Genomic DNA, 22,327 nt, shown 5'->3' with positions numbered 1-22,327 from the left:
TCAGGTGACTACCTCTTGAAGCTCATCAAGAGAATGCCAAGAGTGTGCAAAGCAGTAATCAAAGCAAAAGGTGGCTACTTTGAAGAACCTAGAATATGACATATTTTCAGTTGTTTCACACTTTTTTGTTATGTATATAATTCCACATGTGTTAATTCATAGTTTTGATGGCTTCAGTGTGAATCTACAATTTTCATAGTCATGAAAATAAAGAAAACTCTTTGAATGAGAAGGTGTGTCCAAACTTTTGGTCTGTACTGTACATACTGCTTGTCTTTATGTAATAAATGAGAACTTCTTTGACCCTGCTTGGTGCCAGTGTTGTCTCTTCCATGCATGTAAAATCCTAGGATTAAGACAATTTGGAGCAGTAGAGCAAATACATTTAACTCTGATTGAGAACATCTCTAACAATATTACTAGGATATGCCATCAATGTCCGGTGTGGGTCACACCTCTGGTAACCATACCTGTCTCCGGAAGTGAGCAGAGGTGCGTGTGCGGCATGCTCTCCATTCTTTTTTATGACAGTTCTACAACTAGCCGAGCTAGCGGAAAAAAAATAATGGAGAGCGCACAGCGCAAGCGCGGCCACCACTTTATTCACTTCTATTGGACTGCTGGAGATTTTCAGCAGTCCCATAGAAATAAATAGAGGACGGCTCTATGGCTATACATGCACAGCCACTCTCCACTTACTTCGGGGGGTCCTGTTCTGGAGATAGGAGGTTGGACCTGAACCTATCTGACATTGGTGGCATATCACTAGGATATGCCACCAGTGTCTAAAATGAGACAACTCCTTTAGAAGGAGTTTCCAGGTCTCTTATAACTGATGACCTATCCTCTGTATCTGATCATAGGTATCTGATCATCAGTATCTGATCGGTGGGGGTCTGACACCTGGGACTCTGCCAAGCACAGCACCGTACATTGTATAGCAGCCGTGATTGGTATCGCAGCTCAGCCTCATTCACTTCTATGGGTCTGATCTGCTCCTCGATCATATGACCGATCAGCCTGTCGTCACTGGCCTAGGCTAAGCTGAGAGAAGGTCGCAGTGCTCACAGGAGCGCCCATGCCTTCTCAAACATCTGATCGGCAGGGGTCCTGGGTGTTGGATGCCCACCAATCAAATACTGATGACGTATCCAGGGGATAGGTCATCAGTTATAAGGTCTCGGAAAACCCCTTTAAGGGTCACTTGAACTCTGCACCCCAGTATAGCCAGCACCAAAAGGATTACGGCTTAGAGAATCCACATTTCTCGGATGTGACCATATCATTAAAATTAATCTTTGGATTTTTGGTGTCTCTTACCACGTGCCACGTTTTAGAAACACTATTTTTGCCTTATTATCAGTGTGCATTTTAGGAAGTGGACCTGAGTGAATGTTACTCTTTCCTTCCACTCACCTGGCTCCACAGCTTACACTTTATGTTCCCTTTATTGCTATGCTACTTGGAGTGTGTGCACCAAGTGGTTCTCGAGACGACTCATTTCCTCCAGCTACAGTGTTTCTATGTACTCAAGTCAGGGTTTGCCTTATTCGTTTACTCTCTGGTCTGGAACCAAGATGTTGCCCGTTTACTGCTGTGTTTGGGGTCGTTGTCTTGTTGGAACACCGATTTCAAGGGCATTTCCTCTTCAACATAAGGCAGCATGACCTCTTCCACTATTCTGATGGATTCAGACTGATCCCTGGTCTGCGATGAATAGGCCCAACACCGTAGTCTGAGACACATCCCCATATCATGATGCTTGTCCACCATGCTTCACTGTCTTCACAGTGTACTGGGGCTGAATTCAGTGTTTGGGGGTCGTCTGACAAACTGTTTCCGGCCACTAGACCCAAAAAGAACAATCTTACTTTCATCAGTCCACAGAATGTCTCTTTGGACCGGTCAATAGGCTCTTTGGCAGATTGTAAGCTCTTCAGCACACGTCTTTTTTCCACCAGTGGGACTTTGCGGGGGCTTCTTGCAAATCGCTCGGCTTCACATGGGCGTCTTCTCATTGTAACAGGACTCACAGGGAACTTTACACCTTCTTCCATCTTCCTGGAGCTGATTCTTGGCCGAGTCCTCGCCATTTTGGCTATTCTTCAATCCATTCGAATGGTAGTATTTCGCTTTCTTCCACGTCTTTCAGGTTTTGGTTGCCATTTTAAAGCATTTGCCATCATTTTAGCTGAGCAGCCTATCATTTTCTGCACTTCTTTATATGTTTTCCCCTCTCCAATCAACTTTTTAATCAAGGTACGCTGTTCTTCTGAACAATGTCTGGAACGACCCATTTCCCTCAGAATTTCAGAGAGAAATGCACTGTAACCGGCATGTACAACATTTGCTGCCTTCCTTCCTTAAATAAGGACAATAATTGCCACCTGTTTTTCAAAGAATGAATGACCTCACTCATTGAACTCCACACTGCTATTATTTTGAACATGCCCCTTTCAATAAGTGATTGAATTACACAGAATCAGCAGCATGCCTGTCATGACTGTTGGATTTCTATTACTCTACTACACCTGCTAGTAAATTATTTGCCATGTAGAAATATCATTTCTACCAAAAACAGTGATTGATCAGGTTAGTGATGTCTGACTGCTATTATTTTGAACACAACTGTGCATTGGTAATATTACCCTTATAAATGTCCCTGAGTCTGGTCTTATATGGCCATATTACAGCCACAGGGGAAAAAGGGGGGCTCCGAACTGGAACAGGGCCAGCAATATCGCACCTAGTTGTGGTATCAGGAGACTAATAGTGAACATGTTACAGCCTCAACTAGATAAGACAGAACATTAGAGGATGGAAAAAAAAAAAAAAAACAGTACAGGTGGAGCAGCATTTGTTGTAGTCCAGATCCCAAACAACCTGCGCTTAAAAAAAAAGATTGTTTTCGAAGCCTCCCTGTTGGCACACCTATGTGTAAAATAACAGAATGTGTGCAACAAAACCTGCTCCATCTGTATTTGCACGTTTGTTTCTTAGAATCTCGATCCACGTTTCTTACATTGAAGGAGCATTTTCCCTTTAACTGGCCGGTGGAATAATGACAGCTCGCAGATCTTCTTGGCGGGGTGCGTGGTACAGAAGCGTCTTGCCAGTTGATTCTTGAAAACTCTCCATACGCTGCTGCTATGTAATTAGGAGAGGAGAATATAGGTTCTGTTGTTGCACATAAACAGTGACACAGATGCAGCCTGGTGGGATGCCGCCGCGATGATGGCGGATGTGCTAACGTGACGGTAAAAATATCAATGTGACAGTTCAGGCGCTCGCCCCGTGGGGCTGGACTATTTCTGGGGACTATTACAAGTTACCAAAAATTAAAAAAACTGCAGATAAAGTCAGATCACCTGCCATGGAATACGTGAAGAGCTAAATTTAAAGGGGTTTTCCAGAAGTACAATACTGATGACCTGTCCTCAGCATAGGTCATGCACATCGGATCAGTGAGGGGTCCGACTTTGTGCAGCTAACAAAACACAGCGCCGTCCATCATATAGTGGCTGTGCTTGGTATTGCAGCCCAGACCAAATCACTTGGCCATGTGACCAATGAATAGGATGTGACTGGCCTAGGAAGAGGCCGCTGCTCTCACCGGGATGCTGCCGACTCTCCAAACAGCTGATCGGCGAGTGTGCTGGGAGTCGGACCCCCACCGACTAGACATTGATAACAGGTCATCAATATTGTACTTCTGGAAAACCCCTTTAAAGGGGTGGGGGAAAAGATGCCTACTTTTTGGTCTTGAAACAGTGCCACAGGATAGGAGATAACTATCTGATTGGTGGGGATCTGACTGCTGAGACCCCCACTGATCATAAGAATGAGGTGCGTAGGGTCGGACATTTAGCCAGGCAGAAGACAGATGTCGTCCGGACAGAGGGTCAGAGACCCCCCTTTAACTCTCTGCAATCTAAAAGGACGGACTAGGCTTGATCAATTATATACTCTGCGAATATAAGAATGGAGCAGCAAGTGACACAGTGACGTCGGTCCATCTGGTCAGTAGAGTTTTTTTTTAAAACATCAATTAAATGTTAAAGGGGTTATTCAATCCTATAAACTGCCCCCCCCCCCTTCCCATATTCGCATATACGGGGCCCCTCACATTGAATATACTTCATCCGCGCACGAGGAGAAGCAGCAGTGGCGGTGCGGGGACCAGGAGCAGCACAGGGAGCGGGTTAAGTAAATTCAATGTGAGGGGCCCGGCATATGGAGGGGGTGGCAGTTTATAGGATTGGATAACCCCTTTAAGTTTTACAAGTTCCGGTACCTATCAGAGAAACTGCAGACGAATGAGGAATCTAATCCGAATCAAATGGTCAGTGACGGGTATAATACTCAGAAGGTACAATTCTAGCCTAAAGTTTTATGAAATCCTGGGTTTTCCCTGCCAGCACAGTGACTGCAATGTAAAGTTGTGCTGCCATCTAGTGGCTGTCCCCTGTCTCTGCAACATATTGGGTGGATTCATTTTTACCACCCTCCATTCAACATATGAACACAGCCTATTTGGGATAATGACATCATTGGAGGAGGATTAAACCATTATGAAAAAGAGGCCTTGGACACCTGGCTGTCATCTCAATATAGTGAGGTGCTGATTATATATATATATATATATATATAGATTTTTTTTTTATTATCCATGGTCCCATTGAGATATATGTATGCAGATGCAGCATGGCTAAAGCTCTGCAGTAGAATGCATGGCGTTGGACCTATTGTTGGTTGCAATCTAGTTGCTGCCATTCATTCCTACAAGCAATGCCACTTACAGATGCATTTCAAATACACAGCGCCCCCTAGGAGGTACCCGTATATAGCAACCCGCCCACAAAGGGCTGTAGATTGCATTTTAAATATTAACTCCCTGCAAATAATGCATCCCCTTGTAATGTCATTACAGCTGTTCTAATGAGACGGCAGTGATTAATACAGGTCGCTGCATTCCCCATCATCCCCAACGCCCAACTTTTCCCAGGAGAATTCCTCCAAATTGCTCTCAGTTATAATTAGTCTGGAATTTCCACCGATTCCCCACTGGCCTTCGCTTCCATCTCCCTCCATTATTAACCACTGTTTAATTACCGGTAATTGGTTAATTGATGTAATTGTTACAAAGTAACTCTTTACTGTTGTTTTAGTAAACAGAGGAGCGTCTTATGAGCCAAAAAATAAGGTATTTTGTGGTGAAGCTCCATGATGTCCTCTCACCTCTCCTCCTGCTCCCTCTTTGACTGCCTACAATCTGGCTTCCGACCCCACAACTCGACTGAGACTGCCCTCAACAAAGTCACCAATGACCTACTGACAGCCAAAACCAAGAAACAATACTCTGTCCTCCTTCTCCTTGACCTGTCCTCTGCCTTCTCCATTACTCTGTGCTCCTTCTCCTTGACCTGTCCTCTGCCTTCTCCATTACTCTGTCCTCCTTCTCCTTGACCTGTCCTCTGCCTTCTCCATTACTCTGTCCTCTTTCTCCTTGACCTGTCCTCTGCATTCAACACTGTCGACCACTCCCTTCTGTTGCGAACTCTCTCATCTCTTGGCATCATTGACCTGGCCCTCTCCTGGATCACATCATACCTTACAGACCGGACATTTTGCGTCTCCGACTCCCGCACCACCCCCTCGTCTCATTCCCTCTCTGTTGGTGTCCCACAAGGCTCTGTCCTAGGACCCCTGCTCTTCTCTATCTACACCCTCGGCCTGGGACAGCTCATAGAGTCCCATGGCTTTCAGTATCACTCTTATGCTGACGACACACAAATCTACCTCTCTGGTCCAGACATCACCACCTTACTATCCAGAATCCCACAATGTCTATCTTCCATATCATCCTTCTTCTCCTCTCACTTTCTAAAACTTAACATGGATAAAACAGAATTCATCATCTTTCCCCCATCTTGCTCACCCGCCCAAACAGACCTATCGGTCACGATCAATAGCTGCACACTCTCCCCGGTCAACCAAGTCCGCTGCCTTGGAGTGACCTTGGATTATGCCCTTTCCTTCTGACCGCTTCCAACTCAAAAACATCTCCCACATCCGCACTTTCCTCAACTTTGAATCTGCTTGTACATGCCCTCATCATCTCCCGCCAAGACTACTGCAACATCCTCCTCTGTGGCCTTCCATCTAGCACTCTCGCACCCCTCCAATCTATCCTCAACTCTGCTGCCCAACTAATCCACCTCTCACCCTGTTACTCCTCTGCCTCTCCCCTCTGCCAATCCCTTCACTGGCTCCCCATTGCCCAGCGAATTCACTTCAAAGTACTAACAAATACATACAAGGCCGTCCACAACCTGTCCCCTCCCTACATCTCTGAGCTACTTTCCCGATACACCCCCACACGCACTCTCCGATCCTCACAAGACCTCCTTCTCTCCTCTTATCGCCTCTTCCCACAATCGCCTCCAAGATTTCTCCCGTGCATCCCCCATACTCTGGAACTCGCTGCCCCAACATATCAGACTCTCACCGACAGAGGAATCCTTCAAGAGAAACCTGAAAACCCATCTCTTCAGACAACCAGTGACCCTGCTGCCTCTATACCGCCATGACCAGCTTCACCCGCACCTACTGTGTCCTTCTCCCATACCATGTAGATTGTAAGCCTCGCGGGCAGGGCCCTCTCTCCTTCTGTACCGGTCTGTAACTCGTCTTGTTTATGATTAGTGCAATTGTCTGCATTATGTATGTGCACTGCTTATCATATGTACAGCGCTATGGCATGAATGGTGCTTTAATAATAAATAATATTATTAATAATAATAATGTTAAAGGGGTCTTCCAATCTGAAGGATTTGTGGCAGATTCACAGCAATCGGTGCAAAAATCGCTGTTTGTAACACATACAGATTTTGCTAAAATTTTGCAACCGGATCCACAGTAGAAAATTGCAACCACTTCTGAACATAGCTTGAAATTTTAAGGTTTTATCTGCCCCACAAGAAAAAAAACTGATGGTAAACTCTTTTACTTTTCAAACACAGAATCATATAAGGGTTGGGTAGAGGTCTGAGGAATTAGGGGGCCGGGATAGTATTTGGAAGTCTTGGTGATGTTCTTCCAACCATTGATGGATATTTCTAGTCTTGTTGGAAGACCCCATCTTCCCCAGGGGAGACAACCAGCATGTAGGGGTGTACGTGATCTGCAAGGATGCAGTCATACCCGAATCAGCTGAGAGCGGCTTGCACACGGATAAGTGGCCCAGAGAATGCCAGGAAAACCTTCCCCGACCATAACGCTGCCCCCACCAGCCTGTGTTCTTCCAGCAATGGCTGCAGGGCGTTCCCTCTCTGATGTTTCTCTCCTTACATGCCAACGTCCATCTGTTCCATAAAGCATAAGACGGAGAAGACAACCCTTTACCAAATCAGCAGAGGTCCAATCCCAATACTACTGTTATCAGAGGAGCAGTGACCGTCCGTCCGCTCCGGAGCCCCAGACGCAGTAAGTTCTCTGAACTGTTGTGTTAGACGCACGTCTGGTGCCCCCGGGTTCATTTTGGCGGAGAGCTGCTCCCCTGTAGGGAATCCTCCACCCTCGAGCACCTTCGTAGCCGACGTTAACCTCTCACATCAATGGCACCTGGTGTTCTGCAGTTTCCAGTTCAACACACTTTATATACCCACCAAACCAGTTCACCGCACCTTATATACCCACTGAGCCAGCTCACCACACCGTATATACCCACCGAGCCAGCTCACTACATCTTATATATCCACCGAGGCAGCTCACCACATCTTATATATCCACCGAGGCAGCTCACCACACCTTATAAACACACAGAGACGGCTCACCACAACTTATATACCCAAGGAGCCAGCTCACCGCAACTTATATACCCAAGGAGCCAGCTTACCACAACTTATATACCCAAGGAGCCAGCTCACCACACCTTATATACCCACCGAACCAGGTCAGCACACTTCCTTCATGAGCTACACACTGCCACAATGTTGAAAGTAGGAAACAGAATAATGGGACTCAACTGTGGATATACATCTATCAAGATCGAAACATTGGTCAATGGTCTGTCATGGTTGTTTAAAGTTTCACTATGATAATGTAAGGAGTTTTCTGTCTAGGAGGCCTTCTATGCAACTACATGCCTCCTGCCAGCCACCACTAGGGGGCACGTGCTGTAAATGTATCTATTTTGCTCCCAATGACTTCCATGCAGCTATGTTAATTTGTTTGCAGTGAGCGCCCCCTAGTGGTGGCTGTAGGCACCCAGAATGTATCATGTAACTATGTGGAGCTCTGTACCAGAAACATGGAGCTCTGTACCAGAAAGATATTGTGGGGATTCGCTCTGGTAGTTAGGACTAGTGGATGCAGTATAGAGACAAAGTACACAGTTCTTGAATCAAACAGCGGTGTTTATTCACACATTGGTGTATCACAAAACGCAGGTGGCTTGGTGTTTGTTCACACACAAGGAAAGTCCATAAACAATAAAAGTCACCTTTTCTCCTGGGTGTTAATTCACACCCTGTTAGCAGTTCAGCCGCATCAAGTCCATAGATGGCCTGAGTCCTCCAGCCCGGCTCAGACCTCAGATCCCAGCACAGCCCTCAGTTCACAGGACACAGACTCCTGAGCTCCACTGTCAGAGGGAGGTAAATCCACCACATCTGGCAGTGCTGGCTGGTTTTTATGCCTGGCAAAATCCGGCCTGGAACATGGGAGTAGTCACCCACCCAGCACTTTCACTACTCCCAGTAAGAGCTGTCCCGGATCAGCTATGACAGCCATGCTAAATCTCAAGGTGTCAGTGAGGGTGCATTCACATCACCGTTTAGCTTTCCGTTCTTCTGATTCGTCAAAAGAAGAGAGAGAGAAAAAAAATCAGGATCCAGTTAAAAAAAAAGATCCTGTTGCCTCAGTTGTCATCCGTTTCCGATCTGTTTTTTACATGGGAAAAAACTGCATGCAGTACTTTTGTTTCCATCTAAAAAAAAAAAAGGATGTCAGACGGAAATGGCTCAAATGGATGACAACTGATTCAACAGGGTCAGTTTTTTTTACTGGATCCAGTAAAAAAACGGATCCTATGCAATCCTATGCATAAGGGCTCATGCACATGACCGTATGCCCTCCAAGACATATGGTCTGTGAGCGCGCCATATGTCCCGGAGCGGCATACATTGTGCACATGGGAGCGAACAGCATTATTGGTTACTATGATGCTGTGCGCATCGGCCCGCCCACAGGAATATTGTGCCGCACTCATACGATATTAACCTATGATGCCGTGTACTCCCGTGCGCACGATGTATGCCGCTCCGGGACATATGGCCCGCTCACAGGAATATTGTTCCGCACTCATACGATATAAACCTATGATGCTGTGCGCTCCCGGACCGTATGTCTCGGAGGGCATACAGTAGTGTGCATGAGCCCTTACTGATGCAACAGGATCCGATTTTTTACAGGATCCTGTGTTTTTTTTCTCTCTCTCTCTTCTTTTGACGGATGAGAAGAACGGAAAGCTAAACGGTGATGTGAATGCACCCTTAGCAATAGCTGCCGCTGACACATAAAATACCGTCTCTTACGTCACCTATGCAGTAATATATAGTGGATGGCACTCCTTTTTCTGTATAGGTTCCGGTGCTCAGTGGTGGTGATCAATGTAGATATGGGTAAAGACCACGGCACTGGTGTATAAGTAGTTAGATGAAGTTCATTTTATTGTCCATCCCACAATCAAATGTATAACACTGGCCAACGTTTCGGTCCACCAGGACCTTGTTCACGGCCTTAGTGGTGTAGATTTTGGAGACATTGGGTCCACCTGATGTTTCCAAAATCTACACCACTAAGGCCGTGAACAAGATCCTGGTGGACCGAAACGTTGGCCAGTGTTATACATTTGATTGTGGGATGGACAATAAAATGAACTTCATCTAACTACTTATACACCAGTGCCGTGGTCTTTACCCATATCTTACTTCACCAAGGCCAGGAACCTCGGTGACACATACCTTCCATCCACGATGATTCCTTCTTACAATATATTCATGTAAATTAGCTATATCAGAATATTTGGACCTACTGGCAGCAAAGAACATAGTCCCAGTGCTATGGCACGTATTATTTGTGGAGGTCCCTCTGATGCCGCAGCTACTGGTGGCACTTCGGCTGTCACTATGGTCGGAGCTTACACGGAAAAGGAAAAGCTACTGCGCTGCAATTGAATTTTCCATGAAAACAGCTCTTAAAAGTAGATAACGATCCGGCGTATGGCGAGTGGACAGGATCTAAACAGATTCTCTAGGAGCAGGAATCAAGGTCCAAGGTTATGCGGTAAGAAAGCGCTGCTGTGTGCTCACGTTATCTCACTTCTACAGTCCGCTGGTGTGAATGCCACCCGTGTGCAATACTGGAGGTGGAAAGAAAGGGTCGTGTACAGCATTTACCTCTGACAAAAACATTACAGGGGGTATCTGATCAGTGGGCATACGACTGCTGGGACCACCGCTGACCACAAAAATGCGTCCCGAAGTCCCCAGAGTGAATGCGGTCGCACATGCACGTTACAGCTCCATTCATCTCTATGGAACGGCTGGAGGCAGTTCAGCCCTCGTTTTTTTTTTCCTGCAGTCCCATACAGTTTAATGGAGCTGGCGAGCGGATGCGGTCTGAAATCAAATGCGATCACCGGGAGCAGGCAGTTCCGAGAACAGCCGCTGGGGGCCTATATCGGACTGTTCTCGGAACTGCCTGCTCCCGGTGATCGCATTTAATTTCAGACCTGCTCCCGACACAGGTGAGGGCTTACCTGTGCATCGCCGGACGGGTGAGTCAAGATGGAAGCCCGCATGTGTTCGTTGGCGAACACTGCAAACTGACCATCACTGATAGTGACCTGAAAACATTCATACATCTTGCACATGCACAGGGAAAACCCCGGACCGTTCATGCGCAGTATAATACCTTTTGTGGGCATCGCCATCATTTATAGGTGAGGCGAGGTGAGGGAAAGACGCTCACAAGCTGCTACCTTCCTCACTGCGCCTGCGCCGAATACTGAACGGCGCGAGATTTCACCAGAGCACGGGGCTGGCAGACGGATGCGAGCGCTGCATGGCCCTGTCAATCAGGACTTGGAGGGAGGCGGCAGAGGTGGGAGAACGAAGCCTCTAGGAGCAGGAACAACGCCCAACCCCCGCCCCGCTCCGCTCCTAGAGGCGAATTAGCATATTATAAATGTTCGATTTTCAGGCAAAACGGAGGCCTAGATACAAGTAGGAATAGGCTAGTTAGGTTTAGCACATCGCTAATGTCAGCTAGATAAATAGGGTTAAATCTGGTGACAGAAGCCCTTTAATGTAGTGTGATTGTCCATATTGCTTCCTTTGCTGGCTGGATTCATTTAGCCAGCAGTGGTCGTGCTTGTACACTGTAGGAAAAAGTGTCGGCCTCACTGGTGTCCAGGAGCGTGCATAGGCCGTTGCTTTTTTCCTATAGTGTGCAAGCCTGACCAGGGTGGCCGTAACCATGGGAACGAGACATATATAATGCAATGGAAAAATTAATCCAAGACAGCAAAGGAGGCAATATGGACATTCACAATACATTAGCAAGTGCCTTCTCTACATGATAAATGCCATTTGCTGAAGTGACACAACCCCTTTAATATAATGTTACAGGGCATACGTCTATCACAGCATCAATGGCCAACTGTATCCTCTCTCCATAGCGCCACCTACAGCTCCGCTGCTCCCCCTCACAGCCTTTACAGCAGCTGAACAAAAGGGACGTGTCCATCCTGAACTGCCCAAACCCAAAATGGCTCCTTCCGTCCGGACGATGACGACTCCCTACCAGCCAATCACAGAAGCGCCAGTCAGCGCTCTCACACGCCACCCTCAAAGCCGGAACGGAAATGACGTCATAGCGAGCGGCTGCTCCCACCTGCCATCTTGGAAACGGGCCCGTCGGAATCGAGCTCTCTCCTAGGACAGCGTTAAAGACCGACTAGGCCGTACCTCCCCAGAGCAGCCGTTCATTTTCAGTCACTGCAAGCTCCGAATTCTTCCCTTCCTCCTCAACGGGTGGGACAATTCTTTCGATTTAGAGCCGCCGCTGCCAGCACTTAAGATGGCCGCCATAGCCTTCGGTCAGCCGTGAGGAATGCCGCTGAGCGTGGCAGGAAGCGGAAGTCGCCGGGATTTTTCTTTCTTCCGGTGACTGACGTGTGGGTGAGCGGTGTTCGGTGACGTGTCTAGGGAGCTTCTTCAGTGCTGAGAGCGGCGGAGGCCAGTCAGTCCGAAGAGAGAGCGCCGAGCATCCACACCAGCAACCCGGCCTCCTGCAGCCCCCCGACCGCCGCGGCCATGGGCAGTGAGTATCCGCAGCGCCCCTGAGGGGAGGGGACGGACTGTACCTCCGGGGAGACGGGGATGGAGCTCTCCTCGGAGGCCAGGATATATATGGAGGATATGTCCCGTATAGTTTATATGAGGAGTCCTAGGGCCCCATAGCTTCCCTGTATTATTCCTCCAGCTTCCTCATTATTATAAAACCACCTGGGTGTGAAGACTTATGCAACTTCCCTCAGGGAGGGTCACATATTTCCCATTTGAAAATGATCAGTTTTGGTGGATTTCTACCTTCGACCTAGAACATTTTGCTCGGAGCGGATTTCCGTTCATTTTCCGTTATTTAAGGTCAGCGACTGAGATTGATCTCCTGATAGTTTTTACCGCCAGGGAAGATCATCAGAATGATGGGAGTGATTGTCCATCGCTGCTGGTTTTTCTAGATCATTCTGGAGATGAGCGTAAGCTGCAGATGTTGGACGCAGCAGGTTTCCTTTGGTTTGGGGCTGATGACCCATTTTAATGGTATGTCCACATTGGGGCGGGGGGGGGGGGGGGTCACCTGCTCAGGAGAAGCGGTAGGCTTCTCTTACACGTCCGTGTCCTTGACATCTGTGACAAGATGGTCAGAGGCTGATCCGTGTTTGGTCCATGCATCCGTTTTTTGCCCTCCATGTTTGGTCCGGACACTGCTAGGCTGACAGTTTCCAGAGCATCTCCTAGCAATGATCCGTGAAAACCACTGACCAAGCCTGGCAGGTATCCGTGTTGTGTTCCTAGCTTTCACGAACAGACAGGCTATAGTGTGCGTGAGGGATCTGTTATCGCGGACAGAATAGCGTAAGTTTCCATGGTGTTACCACCAACCCACGGTCAGAGGAAAATGAGTGATGTGCGAATACACACATTAAAGTCAATGATTACGTGAGAGGGCCCTGATGCGTGATAGAGGCCTTAACCTGTATTACGTGAGCGCCCATTGGCGTCAGCGGATCCCCACAGCGGGAACATCACAGGGATTTCTTTGCTGCTTCAATCATCTTCCTGCGGAGTGTTACTTTATCATCCAGAGCTGCCTCTGCGGCCGCCAGGAGTGCGGGAAGCCATGTGAGGTCAGGGAAGGTGTGGACGGCAGGGTGTGTGACCTGAGCTTCTGCCGGGTCACACATCGCAGTCAGCTGCTGTGTATTCTGACCCCACTGGAGGCCAATGGAAATTACATAATGTCCAATGATATGAGCCGCACTTCACCCTAATAAACCCGTGCATTTTGCAGGGCCCTCATGTTAGGATTAGATAGGGCCGCGTCTGAGGTGCATTGAGCTGTCAGACCCCCCATCACGTGTTCAGTACATGTAAGGGCATAGTAGAAATATGTGCAGCTGTCCCCAGGCCGTGCAACGTCAGCCAGGTCTTATCCACTTTTTATTGTAATGTGCTCTGTATCAAAATCATGCCCCTGTCTCCTCAATACCACTGTCCTGGTCGTGAACTGGTCTGGTGGTATCGAACCCACCGTGCGTGAACTGGTCCGGTGCTATCGAACCCCCCCCTCTCCCCCTTGCGTGAACTGGTCCGGTGGTATCGAACAAACCCTCCCTCGTGCGTGAACTGGTCCGGTGCTATCGAACCCACCGTGCGTGAACTGGTCCGGTGCTATCAATCCTGTTGCTATCCAGTTTGTAAAAAATAAATAAAATGCAATTCTGACACTACTAGGGCGTACTGGTAGTCATAGGTTTGCAGACTCTTCCTGCAGTGATGGAACCAAAGGGTCTCTTCGCAGGACTCATCACGGCTGTACAACTTGGGTAGCGGCCTTTTGGTCGACAACTATTTCTCCGGAACCATTGCATGCTGAGTTCGGCTGAGCATGCATGTGTTCTCAGTGGGGAGGGGGCAAAAAGCAGCTGTCGGGCACCTTAGGGGGCGGCTTATCACCTGGGAAAACAAAGGATCAGATTTGTTGAAATTAATCATCACCCCCCCCCCCCCCCCCCACTTCACATTGGGGGAGAGTTGAGGTCTCCCCACATACATTAAATGGTCGGACAGCCCCGAGCGGTGGGTTCAGGCGATTTAATCTGTAATGTGTACAGATATATATGTAATTATTGTATTGGGTAATCTGTGAATGAGATTAATGGATACGTTCACTGCCAGTGTAATCAGCTGTCACCGGGGACACGTCAGTCCAAAATCCGTTGTCGCCAGGCACACGTCAGTCCACGAGCTTCACTTCGGCAAATATTTGATCTCTGTAGCGCAGTAAGCTTTATTTGTTGATATGGTGTTGTCTTATCAGCCACTTATAGTATACAGCGCAGCCGTGGAGGTGCACAGGCGCAAACCAAATAAAAAATCATTATTGTGAAGTTATTAAAACTTTATTTCTTTTTCTCTCCCAACAGTCAAATTTCTTGAAGTAATTAAGCCGTTCTGTGCGATATTGCCAGAGATCCAAAAGCCAGAAAGAAAGGTAGGTGACGATGCATGGTGCAAAAACTGTGTTATATTCTGCATGATGTAAATGCAGTCCATCATCCCCAGGCAGTAAGGGCTTGTGTTCAGTGTGCATGAGCCATCCGTATGTCCGTTCTGCGACCCTGCAAAAAAGATAGAACATGTCCTATTCTTGCCCGTTTTGCGGACAAGGATAGGACAGTTCTGCAGAGGGAAGGAAGTTCCGTTCAGCAAAATGTGGAACGCATGCGGCCAGTATCTGTGACTACAGCTGTTTGCATGAGCCCTAATTCGGTAATTCCTACTGATAGGGATGAGTGCCGTAGAGGGAAAACTGGATGAAGAAAACATTGGTGCACTTGTAAAGAAGCCAGAGGGCCACGTCAATGCTTTGTGTGTTTGCACGAGATTTACTTATTGACTCTTGTATTAATGTTGTGTATTTATTCTCTCCAGATCCAATTTAAAGAAAAAGTATTATGGACGGCCATCACCCTGTTCATCTTCTTAGTATGCTGCCAGGTAAGCACAGCAGGTTACTGCTTCCACCATGCATTTACTCAGTGGGGATAGCTGCGGGGACCCGCTCTTTCGCCTTAGCCTTAGCCGTGTCTGGTACTGCAGTGAAGGGGCTGTGGCGCTATATCACAGGGGTCAGCAACCTTCGGCACTCCAGCTGTTGTCAAACTACAATTCCCAGCGTACTTCATTCATTTCTATGGGAGTTCTGAGAAGAGCAGAGCAAATATGCACGCTGGCAGTTGTAGTTTCACAACAGCTGGCGTGCCGGAGGTTGCCTACCCCTTCTATATCATGTGCTGCAGCTCTGGCTCTGTGCGGGCTCTGCCGCTCCAGTGCTGATCTTAGTAGATTCCTCCCTTTTAAGGATTTGTCACTTGTTTTGTTTTTTTAGATTCCCCTCTTTGGTATAATGTCATCAGACTCTGCAGATCCCTTTTACTGGATGAGAGTTATCCTGGCTTCCAACAGAGGTAAGTGATTGGCTGGTGTTCTGTGTGCTGACAGCATGGGTGGTACAATTCTTGTTGATGGGGTGTTGTTTTCCCCAGGCTCCTGACACTGAATGGTACAGGAGACCTGCGGAGACTCTAGTATGGTGCACTAACTGCTCTACATTCTTCCCATTTTACAGGTACCTTAATGGAGTTGGGTATCTCTCCCATCGTCACCTCTGGCCTCATCATGCAGCTCCTGGCCGGTGCCAAGATCATTGAGGTTGGAGACACACCAAAAGACAGAGCTCTGTTCAATGGAGCACAGAAATGTAAGTCAGCCATGTAAATTATCACATGGGTTTCTAGAATCTGTATATTAATGGCCAGAAATGTTTAACTCCCAACATGCTCAGTGTATTTACCTGAAAGCAATTGTGCATGCAGGGAGTTGCAGTTTCATAATAGCTGCAGTGCAGTTTGCTGGCCCCTGGTGTAAAGAGTTTGAGTATAAATTTTTTTTTTTAAATGAGAGATATAGAGTATGTATATGTGTGTATATATATATATATATATATATATATATATATATATATCTCTATCTCTCTCTCTATCTATTAGTATTGGGTGAATGAGGATGGTAACAGCTACGATAGAGAGTTGGGGGCAAAATTGTTCACTGAGCGCTATGTATGCTAGAAAAAGAAGACAGACTCACTTTTAAACCACTTCTATCTTATCTATGACAGCTGGGCACCTGACCGGCGCCTGCTAGATTTGCAGGAGCTTTTAAGGTCCAGGCTACAGATATTGAAGACCTATCCTCAGGATAGGTCACCTGTATCAGATATGTGTGGGTTCGATACCCACCGCCCTCACCGACTGTTTTAGGTTGGAAACTATACAGTAGACAGAGTGGAAGCAGCAGAAGGCTCTTAGTTAGGCCCCATGCACACGGCCGTTGTTCACAGCCGTGTGCGGGCCGTGGAACCGCGGCCTGGATCCCTCCTGAGAGCAGGAGCGCACGGCGTCACTGGTTGCTATGACGTCGTGCGCTCCCTGCTGCCGGCACAGTACAGTAATACACTGGTACGATCTATACCAGTGTATTACTGTACTGTGCCGGCAGCAGGGGGCGCACGGCGTCATAGCAACCAGTGACGCCGTGCGCTCCTGCTCTCAGGAGGGATCCAGGCCGCGGTTCCACGGCCCGCACACGGCTGTGAACAACGGCCGTGTGCATGGGGCCTTACTGTGTAGATGTCGGCATAGTGCAGCTCAGTTCCAATTCAGTTGCTTATTGGTGGGGTTCTAGGTATTGGACACCTATCAATTAGAAGAAGAAAAAAATGGCCGCTGTCCTATTAGTACACACATAATCTGTCCCAATTGCACAGCAGGACAAGTTACTTCACAACACTGCGCTAAAAAGCTGCCTCATCCTCCTGTCTGCTTATCAGGGATTATGATCGTGAATGCAGTTTAATATGATCTTCAGCTGGATCTCTGTAGGAATGAAGTTCATGAGGAGACATGAAGTACAGAGGACAGACTGTGGTGATGGAGACTGCATACAAGTGCTGCTGCTCTCCCTCATGAACTTCATTCCTACAGAGATCCAGCTGAAGATCATATTAAACTGTATTCAGGATCATAATTAGAGATGAGCGAATTTCATATTTTGAAATTCGTTCACGCTTCGTTTACTGGTAAAAGGTGAATTGAGTTTTGAATTTCGTTACCACGGACCATAACGCAATTCTATGACTGAATGCATTCAGTTACTCCTTCCATCATAATAGAAGTCTATGGCCTGCATAACGGATCCGTCCTGTTTCATTTATGCAGGGGAGTCCTCTTGCATAACGGAAATGGGACGGATCTGTTATGCAGGCCATAGACTTCTATTATGGTGGAAGGAGTAACTGAATGCATTCAGTCATAGAATTGCGTTATGGTCCGTGGTAACTGAATCCATAACACAATTCACCTTTTACCAGTGAACCAATTAAAAAAAAAATGAAATTTGCTCACCTCTAATCATAATCCCTGACGAGCAGAGAGGAGGATGAGGCAGCTCTTTAGCTCAGTGTTGTGAAGTAACTTGTCGTCCTCTGTGATTAGAACAGATTTTGTGTGTACTAATAGGACGGCAGCCATTTTATTTCCCCTGCTTGCTCCCTAGACCAGTGTTTCCCAACCAGTGTGCCTCCAGCTGTTGCAAAACTACAACTCCCAGCGTGCATTTGGGTGTGCGGGCATGCTGGGAGTTGTAGTTTTGTAACAGCTGGAGGCACACTGGTTGGGAAACACTGCCCTAGACAAAACAAGCCATTATACCTAATGAAAGGTATTTGGGAACATATTATTATAATTGGGTATTTTCAGTATTTTTTTAATTTCCAGAGAACCCAATTTAAAGGGTTAATATGAGGCCAATTAATAACGTAGGCTTAACATTTTCTGTTCAACACAAAGTCCATGTCTCTGGGCTTCAGCATTGCAGCCAGAATAACTCCTCCAGTGTTTACAATGCTGTTCGTCTTCTGAAAACTGGAAAATAATGTAAAATGGAGCCAGAGTTAAGACTGTAGGACGCCTGTCAGACGAGCCTGTTCACACATCAGCACATCCCATTGTTGAGGAGTAGAATCTGCACCTATTATTGGTATCTGGGTTTGCAGGGACGTAATCTTCCTTCCTTTCCTTCAGTGTTTGGTATGATCATCACCATCGGTCAGGCCATTGTGTACGTCATGACTGGAATGTACGGCGATCCCTCTGAGATGGGTGCTGGCATCTGTCTGCTCATTACTATCCAGGTAACACTTTGTTCCATATATTTTTATGTCCCCCTTTTGCCTCAGAGTAACCAGACCCTTTTTCTTGCCTCCAGCTCTTCGTTGCCGGTCTGATTGTTTTACTTCTGGATGAGCTGCTCCAGAAGGGCTACGGTCTGGGATCTGGTATCTCTCTCTTCATTGCTACTAATATCTGTGAGACCATTGTATGGAAAGCCTTCAGCCCAACCACAGTGAACACTGGTAGAGGTAAGGGAGCCGAGATATGCAGCATGCATATATTTGTATATATGGCAGTACATACAAGTCGTTTTATAGTGTGTGTAGATTTTCTACTGGATTATAAATTCGTAGTTGTGTATTAGCTTCTTCTGATTGTGGTTTGTATTCCCTTTTTCAGGCACAGAGTTCGAGGGAGCCATCATTGCCCTCTTCCATCTGCTTGCCACTCGTACTGATAAAGTCCGTGCCCTCCGGGAAGCCTTCTATCGCCAGAACCTGCCCAACCTCATGAATCTGATTGCCACCATCTTTGTCTTTGCCGTGGTCATATACTTCCAGGTGGGTCCCTTCTCCCACATTGTACAGTGAATACTTGTACGGATTTCTGTGGACGTCCTCTAGTCTGCGGGTGCCACGCCTTGCTGACTGGACAAATCGTGTTACTGTCCTTCCTCTTATGGAAACACATCCTCATTCTTCTGCTAATTCTGTAACCTTGTGTATTCCAGGGCTTTAGAGTCGACCTCCCCATCAAGTCTGCACGTTACCGTGGACAGTACAACACTTACCCCATTAAGCTGTTCTACACCTCAAACATTCCCATCATCCTGCAGTCTGCCCTGGTCTCCAACTTGTACGTCATCTCTCAGATGCTGTCTGCCCGCTTCAGCGGCAATCTGCTTGTCAACCTCCTGGGAACATGGTCTGTAAGTATCTGGAGACCCGAGTTAAGGGCTCATACACACCATATTTTGGGTCCACGCCTCATCCACATTTTTTGCTGATCGCGTGCAGACCCATTTGTTTCTATGGGTCCACAAAAATTGCAGACAGCACACGGATGTCAAGGGCAAATTATAGAACATGTCCTGATGAGCAGTTCTATCAGCAAAATGCGGCATGCACACGACCGGTATCCGCATTTTGCAGATCTGTGTTTTTTGGACTGGAAATGGCCATGCATGAGGCCTAACCCAGATTATAAACTGTCCACCATGGCCAACAATTTTAATTTGTTTAAAAAAAATTCTCATTGCATAGAAAACGAAGCAACTCTGAACAGGTGTTAAAGATTTCCTACTGTTTTGTTTCTACAGCTCCTGTGCAGACCGATGTGTCTCGGTATCGGCATTCGAGCATAGTCTGGTCCTGCAGTTCCCTTCTATCTGTCCTCTATTTCTTGCTAACCTACCAAATGCATATTAGCACAAAGTGAGGGACAAATAGAAGAAAGTGTGAGACTGCAGGAATACACTGCACAATTTGAGGCAGTCTGCATAGGAGCTGTAGAAATGGTGGGACACTTGGGAAGGCGTACATAACCATTAATGGAAAGAACTAAGGGGAAATGTGTTGTAACCTCGCCTCTCGTTGTTTAGGACACCTCCACCGGTGGACCTGCCCGGGCCTACCCTGTGGGTGGGCTGTGCTATTTCCTTTCTCCGCCGGAGTCGTTTGGTTCTGTGCTGGATGATCCGGTTCATGCGGTAGTTTACATAGTCTTTATGCTAGGCTCCTGCGCTTTCTTCTCCAAGACCTGGATTGAAGTATCTGGCTCCTCAGCAAAGGACGTAAGTGTCGGGCCACGAAGCTTAACATGGTGCCGCTCCTCTTGTCTTTTATGCACAGTTTAATTGACTGCTCTGTTGTCTGCAGGTTGCAAAGCAGCTTAAAGAGCAGCAGATGGTGATGAGAGGACACCGGGAGACATCCATGGTGCACGAGCTGAACAGGTGAGAGGTTTACTGCTGGGTTATTCTGTTCCAGTAAGGTAAAAAGTAAAGGAACTGCCCAACATTTAGAAAACCCACAGGATGCAATACAAATGAGTAAAAACTTTAAATTGGCAATAATCTGTGCTGTTCTTTACTTGGCCACAGCAATGGTATGACATATATGTCGCGTCACCCTCCAATCGTTTGATGCAGCAGTGCTGCCTGTATGGACTGCAATTTCTTAGCCCATCTGCCTTGTTCTTTACGTGGTTTTCTATAGGAAAGTTAGTGATATATGAAGTAGAGCAATGGAGGCAGTACTGCATGCGCTTGTCATTTGCTGGGAGGCAGTACTATGTGCCTATATCTGTAAACTGCTTTAGTGCTCCCTGTAGTAACATGACTGGCACATTCAAGTAAAGCAAGCACATAGATGGCGGGCACACTGCTGTCCTATGGACGGTTTCCCTGCCAGCGCCTCCAGTGCATATTGAGGACCAAGAATGGACTGTAGTTAATACGTTTTCTCCCCCCCTCCTTTTAGGTACATCCCTACAGCCGCTGCCTTTGGTGGTCTTTGTATCGGAGCGCTCTCTGTCCTCGCTGACTTCCTGGGTGCCATAGGATCTGGAACTGGTATCCTGTTGGCCGTCACCATTATCTACCAATACTTTGAAATATTTGTCAAGGAGCAGAGCGAGGTCGGAAGCATGGGCGCGCTTCTCTTCTAAAACCATCACATGTTCTTTTTGCAAGGTCATTCTGCAGACCCAAGATGTGATCTGATCTTGTGACTTGGAAACCTCCGTTCTAAGTGTGTGTTCCAGGGACTTCAGAGGGGCTCAGACACATCGCTGAGTTGGTGTCCGTTCACCAGTGACGTCCTCAAACGAACCCTGTTAGTTTTTTTTTCCTTTTATCAGTTTCGGCCCATTTTTATAACATTGTGGACAATGTGCAAGAACTTTTTTTGCTTTTTTTTTTTTTCCTCCCCACAGGATAAATATTTTAATTTTCACAATTATGAGCATGAATACAAACAGGGCATCTATTTAAGTCTCCTCTCATAGACTTAAGTCGTCCAGTCGGTTAATGCGTCTGTACAGTCGGAGCAGAACTGATGGGTATTATCATTTTTTTGCAATAAAACTTTTGAAAACAAGCTGTTCTACGTTTTTATTTAAAGGGTTTTATCCCTTGAGGTGTAAAAAATGAAAATCAGACATCATGCAGCACATGACGATCTCTTTCTAACAAAGCTAGAACCAGCCCTGCATCTCACATGGATCCAGAGATCTCCACATTTATTGCTCTGCTGGATTTATATCAAGCTGACGGCTCAAGGGCGTGTCCTTTCTGCTGCAGCTAAGAGGGGGTGTCCATTCTGTTGCAGCTAGTGGGCGTGCCCATGAGCTTCCAATCACAGCTCTGGAGGCAGTTGAAGGATGAAACCGAGCACGTGCGGCCATCTCAGTGAGCAGGACAAAGAAAGAAATGAACAAACGGCAGAAAGGTCAAATAAATCCCAGGTGTAACTTTTTTAAAGGGGAAGGATTCCTAAACATTCCCATAATTGGTTCTAAAAACTCTGAACATTTCTCCGAAATGGGGGGAAAAACCTTGTGAAAAATGAATAGATATAAATATAATTGCTTTTAAAATTTTCCTCCTTTCCTAAGTTGTTGATCCCCCACTGGACCTATGTATTCACTAAACCTTAGTGTGTCCGAAGTGATTCAATCAAGTCATGCTCTGTCTGCCGCATCCTCGGCACTTTGACAGTGTAAACATCACGGGTATAAACATAT

General features: G+C 46.9%; 1 protein-coding gene across 1 annotated transcript; it reads left to right on the top strand.

Annotated features, from left to right (window-relative positions):
* The first annotated feature begins 12,209 nt into the window (after positions 1-12,209).
* Positions 12,210-21,681, top strand: SEC61A1 (SEC61 translocon subunit alpha 1). Its single transcript, XM_044301514.1, has 12 exons — positions 12,210-12,387; positions 14,777-14,844; positions 15,285-15,350; positions 15,742-15,820; positions 15,982-16,113; positions 18,494-18,603; positions 18,678-18,831; positions 18,983-19,143; positions 19,314-19,511; positions 20,184-20,375; positions 20,461-20,537; positions 21,064-21,681. The coding sequence occupies exons 1-12, from the start codon at positions 12,381-12,383 to the stop codon at positions 21,248-21,250; spliced, it is 1,431 nt and encodes a 476-aa protein (XP_044157449.1). The 5' UTR covers positions 12,210-12,380; the 3' UTR covers positions 21,251-21,681.
* The last annotated feature ends 646 nt before the right edge of the window (positions 21,682-22,327 follow it).

Source organism: Bufo gargarizans, chromosome 7 (genome assembly GCF_014858855.1).
Source record: "Bufo gargarizans isolate SCDJY-AF-19 chromosome 7, ASM1485885v1, whole genome shotgun sequence".
NCBI classification, from domain to species: domain Eukaryota; kingdom Metazoa; phylum Chordata; class Amphibia; order Anura; family Bufonidae; genus Bufo; species Bufo gargarizans.
This window is presented reverse-complemented; position numbering and strand designations above follow the sequence as displayed.

Coding starts and splice junctions, on each gene's coding strand:
- SEC61A1 (XM_044301514.1), top strand. Junction 18,832..18,982: donor CACAGTGAACACTGGTAGAG/GTAAGGGAGCCG, acceptor TCCCTTTTTCAG/GCACAGAGTTCGAGGGAGCC. Junction 19,144..19,313: donor CCGTGGTCATATACTTCCAG/GTGGGTCCCTTC, acceptor TGTGTATTCCAG/GGCTTTAGAGTCGACCTCCC.